This window comes from Scyliorhinus torazame, chromosome 28 (genome assembly GCF_047496885.1).
Source record: "Scyliorhinus torazame isolate Kashiwa2021f chromosome 28, sScyTor2.1, whole genome shotgun sequence".
NCBI lineage: Eukaryota > Metazoa > Chordata > Chondrichthyes > Carcharhiniformes > Scyliorhinidae > Scyliorhinus > Scyliorhinus torazame.
In genome coordinates, this window is record NC_092734.1 from 26,755,093 (window position 1) to 26,768,123 (window position 13,031).

General features: G+C 49.3%; 1 protein-coding gene across 1 annotated transcript in view; it reads right to left on the reverse strand.

The window, feature by feature from the left end:
• Positions 1 to 13,031, reverse strand: part of wdfy4 (WDFY family member 4) — a 307,274-nt gene that overhangs the window by 16,663 nt on the left and 277,580 nt on the right. Inside the window, exons 58-60 of the mRNA XM_072491727.1 lie at positions 12,773 to 12,952; positions 5,374 to 5,556; positions 1,876 to 1,945 (exon numbers count right to left, since the gene is read on the reverse strand). Of these exons, the coding sequence (XP_072347828.1) occupies positions 1,876 to 1,945; positions 5,374 to 5,556; positions 12,773 to 12,952 (433 nt within the window). The remainder of the gene's footprint in view (positions 1 to 1,875; positions 1,946 to 5,373; positions 5,557 to 12,772; positions 12,953 to 13,031) is intronic.

Here is a 13,031-nt window from a genome sequence, read left to right on the forward strand (position 1 = left end):
CCAGCTCCTAGTTCTTATGTTCTTTTGTTGTCCTTAACCATGTGGTCACTAATGGAGACCAGCAGAGATCAGGGAAAAATTTAACATCTGCTGATTCAATCACACCATATCAATTTGAAAGAGCACTGTAGGAAGACTCAGCAATTATAAGTAAGAGGTGACTGAATTGGAAGTGTGTCAGGGGAAAATCGCACATATACACAGAACTTCACTGTGAAAGGGCTAAAGCCATATTGTCTATGGTCAGATTATTGGGATCAGTATCGATGGATAGAATCCACCTCTGATTGTAGACAGCAGAAATTCACTTTTCCATTCATTGTTCCCAATTACAACATGGGAAATTGTAATTGACTGAGCTCTATGCAGATGGCCTGCAGGAATAGTGATGGGTCAAGCTTGGGATTCCCAGTTTCAATGAAAGGCCCTTGATTCATTCTCCTAGGTGCTTTATTTGATTAGTCTTTGGACTATTTCCTGACTCCTATCTCCCTACACGGCCTTCTTCATAGGGGTGGTCAGGCCTGAAGAACTGCATCTTCCAGGCAGGCCGCGTGACTCACTCTGAAGTACAGGTTTCCTTACTTCCATTCAGATCTTTTGCTCACAGCCCAAAGAGAGGTGGGGGGGGGGGGGGGGGGGGTCTTGAGGATGAGACCCAAACCTGACACTTGCCTCTGGATCCTATTGCTACCATTTCCCAGACTTCCCCAAGCCATCAAGCTACATTGCAGCAACTCACCAAGGCTCCTTCAATGGTGCCTACTGAAACCATGACCTCTACCATCTAGACGGAGGACTGTATGTATGGTTCAAAAAGGTCCACTCAATCACTATCCAATCTAATTGAGGTATATTAAATGACAGAAAGTATTGACAAAGTACGGACAGTTAGGTACGGGCAACAAATGATGACCTTGCCCACATTTTGCACATCTTGAGCACAAGGAAGAGAGTGAGAGAGAGTGAGAGGGAGAGGTTGAGAGGTGAGGTTTGAGGGGGAATTCTAACACGTAGAGGCCTAGAGGGTGAAAGATTCAGACAGAAATGTTGGTGCAACAAGCACCCTCCAGGTAAGCGTGCCAGTGCCTTTTTCAAGAACGGCACAGTAGCACAATGGTTAGCACTGCTGTAGGGATACTATGATTCTAAGAATTTAGAAGACCGTTAGGCACTGGGACGTCTAGCTTTGATCTCCAACAGCAACCAAGAGGCCAAGGACAGCAGCCAGACCTGCAACAATGCTCATTCCTCCACCCGGAACCTCTGGGGCGAGGCCACGAAGGGGAGAAAGCTACATCAAGGATGAGCTAGGCCTTGCTAAACAGCCAGACCCACCAGACTCGGGCACACAGCAGGCAAAGGGAGAAGGAACAACATCATGGCAAGAAATCTCCACCAGAATGAAACATTATAAAAAATACCCACAAAAATAATCTATGAATCAGGAGCGCTGGAGACGGAGTGTGCAGTGTTCAACAATGTTCTTGAGGCCTTCTGTGCCTGGTGGACTGTGTAGGGTTTGCAGTGAAGATTGAATACTAGCAATATTATTGTAAGTTCACAGATTTCCTCTGGGTTATTTTTTTGGTTGGTAGTTTAATTCTTTATTTGCTGCTTTCCTGTTGTGATGTGGGTTTGCGCTGGTGTCACAGGCAGCATAAAGCTGTTCGGCGCAGCAACGTTTAACGCATTTATTCAGAAAACAGCAAAGGGCGTTCAGTATGCAAAGGCCAGGATAAGTCTCAGCCGCCATGCAAACCATTGATTTATCTGCAGATTCCCCAGTCCTGCGTTATCCAGAGCAACATTCTCTGGAGGACTAGCGGCCTTCTACATTTCAATCAAAGAGGACACACACTATTTAAACATTACCATTCTTATCTGTGGCTGGTCCTCCGTCGCTCTTGGTGTCTTGCAGTCTCGAATACTCCGTCCGCCACAGCTGGAAGCGGAAAATAAACCAGAATTTTGTAAACTTCTTAAGTCGTGCAAAAAATAAAATAAAACGAGCAACCCCACACTAGCTAACACAAGATGGAACCGCAGTTGACCTACGCTGTCATGTAGCAGTTCCAATAGTTAATTCAAGAAATTTCTTCAGCCAGCCAGTGGAATTTTTTTTTAAAATTCACTTTTCCGGGAGGTGGGCGTCGCTGGCTAGTCCCAACATTTCTTGCCCCTTCCTAGTTGCCCTTGAGCAGGTGGTGGCGGGCTGCCTTCTTGAACCGCTGCAGTCCATGTGGTGTAGGTACACCCACTGTGCTGTTGGGGAGGGACCCTAAAGTTGACGTATTCTTCAGTTTTAAAACGGCCGATATATTTCCAAGTCAGGATGGTGAGTGACTTGGGGGAGAGCCTTCAGGTGGTGGTGTTCCCCATATATCTGCTACCCTTGTCCTTCTAGATGGTAGGGGTCATGGGTTTGGAACCTGCTGTCTAAGGAGCCTTGGTGAGTTCCTTTTTTTAAAATTTAGAGTACCCAATTCCTTTTTTTTCCAATTGAGGGGCAATTTAGCATGGCCAATTAACCTACCCTGCACATCTTTTTGGGTTATGGGGCTGAGACCCATGCAGACATGGGGAGAATGTGCAAATTCCGCATGGACAGTGACCCAGGGCCGGGATCAAACACTGGTGAGTTCCTGCAGTGCATCTTGTAGATGGTACACAAGGCTGCCACTGTGCAACCTTGAAGTGAGTGGTGGAAGGGGTGCCAATCAAGTGGGCCGCTTAGTCCTGGATGGTGGTGTGCTTCTCGAGTGTTGTTGGAGTTGCACTCGTCCAGGCAAGTGGGGAGTATTCCATCAGACTCCTGACTTGCTACCTTATAGGTGGTGGACAAGCTTTGGGGAGTGGTTGGGGTGAATAACATTGATGCCTTGATGGAGAAGCTGGATACGTACATGAAGGAGGAAAGAACATAGTGATACATTGCCAGAGTCAGATAAAGTCGGGTGAAGGGAGATTTGTGTGCTGCATAAATACTGTCAGAGATCAGTTGGACCAAGTAGTCAGTTTTTCTGCTGTGAGCTCATTGTGTTAATCGAAGGAGTTGTTGGAGGGACAAGGTCGAAAAGAAGAGAGGAGGTGCGCTAAACCCTAAAGTTGACGCATTCTTCAGTGTTAAAACATCTGAGGTTTGCGGAAGATCAGAGAGGTGATGCAGGGAGTCGCAAATGTTTTCAGGTCCCCAGAGGACAGGGCAATAAGATGATGAGGATTGATGTAAGGGGAGAAAGAAACATGCATCGCACTTTTCCCATTTCACCCCTCCCGCCCTCAAGGCTGAGGGAATGCCCCTGCCGACTTAAACCTGGTCCAAAAGCGGCTATCCTTTGGGGCAAGGTTCCAGATGGGCGCGACGAAAGCGGAACGTTCGGAGATGGACGGAGCTTTATGTAAAGATATCTCTGCTTTCCAAGTCAGCTTTTCAATGCATGGACATTTTAAAATACTTTTAAAAAGTTTAACTGGAATAAAGCAATTGTGCAGCGGTCCAATAAAGCTTGTGCTTCAGGGTGTGGCGTGTTTTCTGTGTAAGGTGAAACAATTCCAAATATTGTTCATTAAAGGATTAGAAGAAACAAGATCCATCCATTACCGATTTGTCAAATGCATTCGTAATATCACACATTTCAACTGTTGTTCGTATCATTTAACTTTTACAAATGAGGTAGATGAATGCAATATGGGAAGTTAGCTGTGGGCTGTGAGAGGATCACATGCTAGCTGTTCAGCGCAAATTGGCCTATTTCAAATTAAGGTGTGCTCGACGTGATGATAGAAATTGCAGAGGAACTGCAAAGGGTATCATAGTGCCGAGGAACCCTGGCTGTTATCCCCTCCTACCCCCTTCCCCAAGAGTTCAACGCTTGTCTGGCTCAGCATAAGAACCTAGCGGGTCTGTGGGAATCAGTGGCATTCTAAAGCTCGTAGGTTGATAAATTCATCAGATATAGGAGCAGAGTTAGGCCATTCGGCCCATCGGGACTGCTCCGCCATTCTATCGTGGCTGATCTGTTCTTCTCATCCCCATTCTCCTGCCGTCTCCCCGTAGCTCCCGATCTTCATATTAATCAAGAAATCTCTTTGTTGATCATGAATACCTTTTGTCCTTGGTGTGCTGTTATCGACAGTGCGACAGACCAAGAGCTGGATGGTGAAGTCAGCCAGAGTACTTCTTTCTTAGAACACATGAACTAGGAGCAGGAGTCGGCAACTTAGCCTCTCGAGCCTGCTCCACCATTCAATACGATCATGGCTGATCTTATCCTGGCCTTAACTCCACCGTCCTACCCGTTCTCCAGAACCCTTCAACCCATTACCAATTTAAAATCTGTCTGAGTCCTCCTTCAATTTACTCACTATCCCAGCATCCACTGCACTCTGGGGTAGCGAATTCCGCAGATTCACAACCCTTTGGGAGAAGTAGTTTCTCCTCAAATCTGAATACATTTGCTACCCCATGGCGACATTAACCCAGTGTTGAGCTCTGTGTGATGGGCACAGATTGGCAATGTGGGGGTGGAGGTATTTGTACCTGTGCCTGACCCTCGGGCTAGGAATTTACAATTCAGTGTTCCTGACTCGCACACGGAGTGCTCATTAGAATTTCTTCTTGGCCAGGTTTGGATGCTGTGACAGGGGCAATTGTAAATTATTACGCAGGTTACTTCTAATGGAAGAGCAGCAACTGGGCATTGGCATTGAGGGGCATGGGCACTGTTGGTTGGGAAACTCCGTCAGAGCCCTCAATCCTGACTGACGCCCAGCTCCTCTCCCTCTCGCGCAAGTGTGGGTGGACATAAAGTGGAGACAGGCCCCTTGCTCGTCTGTGATTGTAATAACCCCCCCCAGGACCCACATGGATGACCTGATTGATCTCCCCTCCATGAGCCCCCTCACTGAGGGGCGGAGGCCCAACAATGGGGCTCGTTGAATCAGGACAGATAACAGTCGGCCAGGATTGGAACCGGCATCTCCGGATGGTCCCGGATGGGTCTGGATGTTCTGCTCACCACGTTGCGGCCTTGAATTTCTTTAACTAAATAAATCTTTGTTTCAAGCCTACTCGAGACTCCTGTGAGTATTATTGTGGTGCTCTTGGTTACCTAATTTGTCAGCCCACACATACACAGAGTCATTTGGACAAGGAACCATCAATCCACCTAGAGAAAACCAGTTTACTTCAGGAGAGGAGGAAAGACGGGAAGCTACGATTTTCACCAAAGACTATCACAGGAGGGAATGATGTGACAATCAGTGCACAGGACGCTGGCTTGCTTGACACCCCCCCCCCCCCCCCCCCCCCCCCGCCCGTCACGATGCCATGCCGACCAAAAAGGTTTACCTGCTGGTGGCGACACTTACTCGTACAACGCCGTTGGCGCATCCTGTCACGACGACATTGCGCGAGTCCCATTCGTGCATCTCGGTGAAGCAGCAGCACAGAATCTCCTCCGTCACCTCGGAGGATGTGTTGATGCTCGTAATCGGCCGCCCGTTGATTGTCCACAGGTGCAGGTATGTCCCTGCGCAGGAGGCGATGTCACCCTGAAGTGTGAAAACAAAGATTGGTGAGCTGACTGTGCATGGCAGCGTGCAGGAGCGTCACCCTGGGCTTCTGAATCCCTTCTCCTTCCATCTCGACTCTTGTTGCAGTACAGTCCCATCAGCAACGGCATTCCTCCCAGCGTCGCCCCCGACCCCCCAGACCTGAGGCCGAATGGCTTCCCTCTGAGCATGAACTCTAACCAGTGAAGATTGTCCATCAAGAGAAATTTAAGGAGATTTGTTAGATGTGTACAAACCTTTTAAGAGACTTTGGTAGGGTAAAAAAGGAGTAAATTTTGCACAGTGAATTGTGAATGGGACAGACTAAAATGGAGGCCTTCAAAAGGGAATTGGATAAATCCTTGAAAAGGAAATATGTACAAAGCTGTGGGGAAAGAGTGGGGTGGTGAGTGAAAACATTGGGTAGCTCGTTCAAATGTCCTCCTTCTCTGCTGTGTGAAACTATGGGAGCAAATTTTACCAAACTTGCTGGGTTGGAAAACTATGGGATCAGATGGATTTATGGGGAAGATTTCAATGACTGGCTTGCTGGCTGCAATATTTAAAATCTCTCTACCGGGCCCTAGCAATACTGGATGTCAATACAATGTCGGTGAGGTTAGCATCCAATGTTACTAATGCGGTGTTGAGGGAAAATGTGACGCAAGCTGTAACGCTGAATTCAAACATGCCTGTCTGTCTTTGGGCAATTTTGTCAAAACATAGGAAGAGGAGTAGGCCATTCTGTCCCCTTGAGCTGTTTTGCCATTCAATTTGACCTTGGCCGATCTGATCATAACTTCATCTAATTGACTTGGTTCTGTCACCTTTAATATCCTAACCAAAGATTCCATTTTTACTTGAATCCCAGACTTGACAGTCTTTTGGGGGAGGAAGTTTCAGATTTCCATGACCTTTTGTATGAGCGAGTGCTTCCTGAGTGGCCTAGGTTTAACTTTAAGGTTATGCCTCCTTGTTCTTGAGTGCCCACTCGAGGAAACAGTTCCTCTCGATTTAAACCATCAACTTCTTTAATCAGCTTGAACTCCCTCACTAACTTAACTGGTTAATCGTTCATATTCAAGAGAATACAGGTCTTATCCAAGAACCCAGTCCTTGGGGCTGATGTAGCACACTGGGCGAAATAGCTTGCTTGTAATGCAGAAAAAGGCAGCAGTGCAAGTTCAATTCCTGTACCAGCCTCCCTGAACAGGTGCCGGAATGTGGCGACGAGGGACTTTTCACAGTATCTTCATTGAAGCCTATTTGTGACAATAAGTGATTATTATTATTTAGCCTCTGATATTCATGTCCACTGATCTTAGACTGCATTTGAACTGGTGGCATTCTCAAAGCGGCTGGTTATGTCCAACGGAATAAGATGTCCCAAAGCACTCCATATACACTGCTGCCTCACAGCGCCAGGAACCCGGGTTCAACTTTGGGTGACTGGCTGTGTGGAGCCTGCACGGTCTCCCCGTGTCTGCGTGGGTTTCCTCCGGGCGCTCCGGTTTCATCCCACAGTCCAAAGATGGGAAGGTTAGGTGGATTAGCCCCAGTGTCCAAAAGGATGGGGTTCTGGGGATTGGGCAGGGAACTGGGCCTGGGTGGGGTGCTCTTTCAGAGGGTCGGTGCAGACTCGATGGGCTGAAAGGGGGTGGGTTTTAAGGAACATCGTAAAATAGGAAAGAGAAGGGGAGTTCCAGAGCTTTGGGCCTTGGCTGCTGAGGGCACGTTCACTAACGATGGAGCAGCTGAAATAAAGGACGTTCACGAGGCCAGACACTCACTTGCATGAGGCTTGCGGATATTCTGAGGCAGCAGAGCTCGATCTTTTGCTTGCGATAAGCCAAAGCTTTGAGCACTTCACTGGAGAGAAATACAAGAAGCAGAAGAAACAACAGTTTTCTAAACATAGAGCGGTCGCCAATTAATCCAATTGCAAATTCAAGAGGAACTGGTTTATTCAGTCAGAGGTTGAGGTGAGTAGCAAAGATGCAGTTAAGGAGAGTGGAGAGTGAAGAAAGGAATAGAAGGAAAATTAATAGAATTAAATGAAGGTGGGTTGGTGGAGGCTCATTTTGAGCATAAAAACCATTATCGGCCAGTTGGACTAAATACCCTCTTTCTATGGTGTAGACTCTTATGTAATGCCTTGTAATAAATGGACTGCAATAAGCAAGTCAGGTACAAGGTTTTGGGTGGGATTCTCCATTCGTTCACGATGGCGGGATTCTCTGTCCTCCCGCAATGAATGGGAGATTTTTCCGAGCGCCAAATTCTCCATCCTCGGCAGTAGCGGTGCTATGTTTCCTACCTTGTAAGGAATAGATATTGCACACTTCAGTTTTGGCTAATACAATAGAAATTCTTTCTCTCTTGCTCTTAACCAGGATTTCTTTCCCTCTCTTTATTTTCCTTTCGCCATCTGATTTGACTTTACCTCACCTCCTTTCTCTGCTGTCCCTCTGCTTTATTGCTCAACCATGAAATCTCATTGGTTAAGGAGATAGATTGCTGGTCACCCAGGTCCCTGCTGCTCTCATGTCCTCGCTACACCACGGTCAGTTTGCACTTCCATCAAATAAGGGGGGGCAAAACATTTCACAGTTGAAGGGTGAAGAAGAATCTAAACAATAACATGCGCCTCTTGATGCCTCACTCCAACAGGGTTTCGGCCATTTTAAATTTCCTGATTTTAGATCATCCAGTTTCGAGAATACGTCAACCAACTACAGAGCCAATGTACATTGGTTCACTCGTAAACACATCAATCCTGGGTGACTCTGAAACAAAGCAAGACCACCATGGTAATCCTTTGATAAGAAGACAAAACAAGGCTATCTCAATCTCTGACACAACAAACAGGGCAAGAAACATCTCTAAACATTTTTAAATTGCAAAAGATTATACTCTGCAATATCACACATTTTTATTTGAGTATAATTTGGAGTCAAGGATATTACCCAGCTGTAAGTGGCACCTGTGGCAATAAAATATTATAAGAACAGGCCAACCACACTGCTCTTACAACAGACTAAATAGTTTAATGTTATCACAAATAGTACTCCCAGCAATATTAGGCTGTGCAATGAGATATACCACACAAATGGCCGTGCCAGCAACCTCACTGGCCTTAGCTGATTTGGTGTTGCCACATAGGAGCTCCAACCACAGGTTTACACTACCCCAACTACCTCCTGATTTCACTCCCAATCTGCTTCATCCCATTGGAGCTCTCACCCTCAGGGTGGGGTTTCCCAGCCCCCTTAGGGCGGCGGGATTTTCCCAATCCCGCCCATCCGAGCCCTCGTGGCATTTTCCCCAGCTGCGGGGCCGGCGAGACTGGAAGATCCCGCTTGCGGCCAATGGCTCACGGGGGGAGGGGCGGGCGGAGTCCTCGCGCAAGAAGGCTCGCTCGACTCACGGACCCACCACCTCCCAGCACTCCACCTGCGGTGGCTCACGGTCTGGCCCACGCCACTGAACTCAGGAGACAAGTCTGACTGCTTGTTGGTGCCAAATCAATTCACTCAAAATGTCCCTCGTGGCGGTGCATATTCACGCGTCTGGCCATCATTTGAAACTACCTAACCTCCCAGCACTGCATCAACTAAAGAGGAAGGAAGGTTTTCTCTGTAAAAGAATCACGACCAATTATCCAGCCAAATGAACTCATTAATATTTAAGATAAATAATCAAACGTCAGTTGTTGAAAGAAGCATTGGGAGGAGTAGGTGATTTCCATGGGGTATGACTCTGGCTCCCAATGCACCCTGTGTTGGTCCATTTTACACCAATGATGGTGTTAGCTTGATGCCCAAGAAGATGACACAGCCAGATGGGCAGCAGTAAAGGCAGCAGTGAGTTCAACAGAGGACTGTGGTTACACCATTTAATTATGAGACTTGCCTATCCTGCAATTGGGTTCCAAAAGTTAGGGCCAGGATTCTCTCAGTCCGGGGCCCGGCCGGAGAATTGCCGGGAGCGGCACGAATCGCGCCATGCTGCCCCAACACCAGTCCGCCGATTCTCTAGGACGCGGAGAATCAGCGCCGGCGCGATCGGTGCGGCACCGGTAAGGGGCCGCAATATGGGGCGAATCTCGGCCCGGGAGCGCTGAAGCCGCGTCTGGCCGGCGCCGTCCACACCTGCTCTTTCCCGGCGGGAGCTCGGACTGGATGCATCTGGGGGCGGCCTAGTGGGTGCGGAGGGGTTCCGACCCTGGGGGGTGGCCTGGCCTGCGATTGGAGTCGACCGATCGGCAGGTCGGCCTCTCGGGCTGGGGGCCTCTTTTGTTCCGCACCTGCCCCTGTAGCCCTCCCCGAAGGGAGCCACTGCGCATGCACGCGTTGGTGCCGGTCCCGCTGCGCATGCACGCGTTGGCGCCGGTGCCACTGTGCATGCGCGGACCCCATCTGATGCCGGTATCAGCAGCTGGAGCGGCGTGGGTCGCTCCAGTGCCATGCTGGCCCCTGTAGGGATCAGAATTTCTGCTCCTGAGGCCATGTTGATGCCGTCGAGAAACGCGACGGCGTTTACAACAGCATCAACTCTTAGCCTCAGGATCAGACAATCCCGCACTGGGATCAGGATGAAAAATGCAGGGGAAATTCACTGATTCCACTATGGAATCATCGAAAAATTACAGGATAGGAAGAGGCCATTCGGCCCATCGACTCTGCACCGACCCTCCAAAAGAGCACCCTACCTAGTCCCACTCCACCACCCAAACCCATTACCCCACCTAACCTTTCGGACACTAAGGGGCAATTAAGCATGGCTTATCCACTCACCTTGCACATCTTTGGACTGTGGGAGGAAACGGAGCACCCGGAGGAAACCCACACAGACACAGGGAGAATGTGCAAACTCAGACAGACAGTCACCCAAGGGTGGAATCGAACCCGGGCCCCTAGTGCTGAGAGGCAACTGTGCTAACCACTGTGGCACCGTGCCGCCCTACAACACGGCAGGACTGGATTATCCCATCAGCGAGAATGGCTAGAAAACCCATTCTCACATATGTTGAGCGCATGAGAACAAAAGCAACACCAACATTATAACACACGGCATTGGATTCATTTTACAAGTTCACACAAGAGAATATGTACACCATAGCACAAACAGAATTTACACCAGTCATAGAATTTACAGTGCAGAAGGAGGCCATTCGGCCCATCGAGTCTGCACCGACTCTTGGAAAGAGCACCCTACCCAAGGTCAACACCTCCACCCTATCCCCATAACCCAGTAACCCCACCCAACACTAAGGGCAATTTTGGACACTATGGGCAATTTAGCATGGCCAATCCACCTAACCTGCACATCTTTGGACTGTGGGAGGAAACCGGAGCACCCGGAGGAAACCCACGCAGACACGGGGAGAATGTGCAGACTCCGCACAGTGACCCAAGCCGGGAATTGAACCTGGGAACGTGAAGCAATTGTGCTCACCACTATGCTACCGTGCTGCCCAATTGGACATAACCCCCAATAACAAGTTCAACATATTGTCAAGTGACTCTAGACCATCTTAATTGTTATTCTTAATAACTGCTTGAAGGCTTTGATACCAGAATCCAACCACTTGATGCTGAATGCAGATTGTGAAACATTGACCTACATTACAACAGTAAAACAGCACACAGTTGATGTTGAATTTCCACACTTTTGTACTGTTGCACCTTCGTTTCAATGGATGTGGAAGGACTAAGCAGTTCAATTTAGGTTGAAATCTAAACAGAAACACTACACTTCTGCTTTGCTCGCCAAATAATTCCTGCTTACACATGGCATAGGACAAGGTTCTCGAGTTGCAGGCCACTTACAGAACCGTACTTGGCCAATTTATCTAATTCACAGTCTACAATGTTTATCGGTGTCACAAGTAGGCTTACATTAACACTGCAATGAAGTTATTGTGAAAAGCCCCTAGTGGCCACATTCCGGCGCCTGTTCGGGTACACTGAGGGAGAATTCAGAGTGTCCAATTCACCTAACAAGCACGTCTTTCGGGACTTGTGGGAGGAAACCGGAGCACCCGGAGGAAACCCACGCAGACACGGGGAGAACGTGCAGACTCTGCACAGACAGTGACCCAAGCCGGGAATCGAACCCGGAACCCTGGTGCTGTGAAGCAACAGTGCTAACCACTGGGCTACCTTGCTGCTCCCAATCACAAGAGAATAAAACAGGAATCAAGCAAAACCCCAAGTCACGAGCATTGGCCTTGCCAAAATCACAGACACTGTCATTTATTTTTCAAGTTTCATCCCAATTCTGTTGCTATTTGCTGTTGAGAACTATGGGCGGGATTCTCCGCGATCAGCGCGATGTCTGCTGACCGGCGCAAAAAACGGCACAAATCTGTCTGGCATTGCGCTGCCCCAAAGGTGCGGAACCTTGAGGGGCTAGGCCCGCGCTGGACTGATTTCCGCCCCGCCAGTTGGCGGGAAAGGCCTTTGGTGCCCCGCCAGCTGGCGCAAAACTGACTTTGCCGGGCGGCGCATGCGCGGGAGCGTCAGCGGCCGCTCACGGCATCCCCGCACATGCGCAGTGGCGGGGGTCTCTTCTGCCTCCGACCATGGCGAAGGCGGAAGGAAAAGAGTGCCCCCCCCCCCCCCGGCACAGGCCCGCCCGTGGATCGGTGGGCCCCGATCGCGGGCCAGGCCACCGTGGGGGCACCCCCCGGGGCCAGATCGCCCCGCGCCTCCCCCCAGGACCCCGGAGCCCGCCCACGCCGCCTTGTCCCGCCGGTAAGAGAGGTGGTTTGATTCTCGCCGGCGGGACAGGCATTCCAGCAGCGGGACTTCGGCCCATCCGGGCCGGAGAATCGCCCGGGGGGGGCCGCCAACCGGCGCGGCGCGATTCCCACCCCCGCCGAATATCCGGTGCCGGAGAATTCGGCAACCGGCGGGGGCTGGATTCACGCCAGCCCCCGGCGATTCTCCGACCCGGCGGGGGGTCGGAGAATCCTGCCCATGATGAGATTCAAGGGGGGGGCTTCATTCATTGGTGGAAAAATGTTTGGTTGTTTACAATTAAATGTAAAAAGGCCTGAAGTACTAGATTTTCAGATAAACATTGCTAGTTCCTTCACACTAATTTAACTGATACCCAACTATCTGACATTCCTTCCTTCTGCGCAATTTCACATCTGACCAAGTTGGAGGTATTTTAACGGACTTATCCTTGGACAACTGATGGAACTCACGGTTACGTCGTTGACGGACACAGCAGAAACGGTCGCTTTGTGGCCCTGAAGCTGACTGACGTAAGTCAGCGTGTTAAAATCCCAAATGATGCATGTCCTGTCACACGATCCACTCACAATCACATTGTAAGACGACGACACCACCAGGCAAGTGACAGCTTCTGTATGTCCATGAAGCACCTGGAATAAAGAATAAATCATGGCCATGAGACTTGCTCGCATTAAACAACTTCAATCTTTCATTAATTCCTTTGATAGG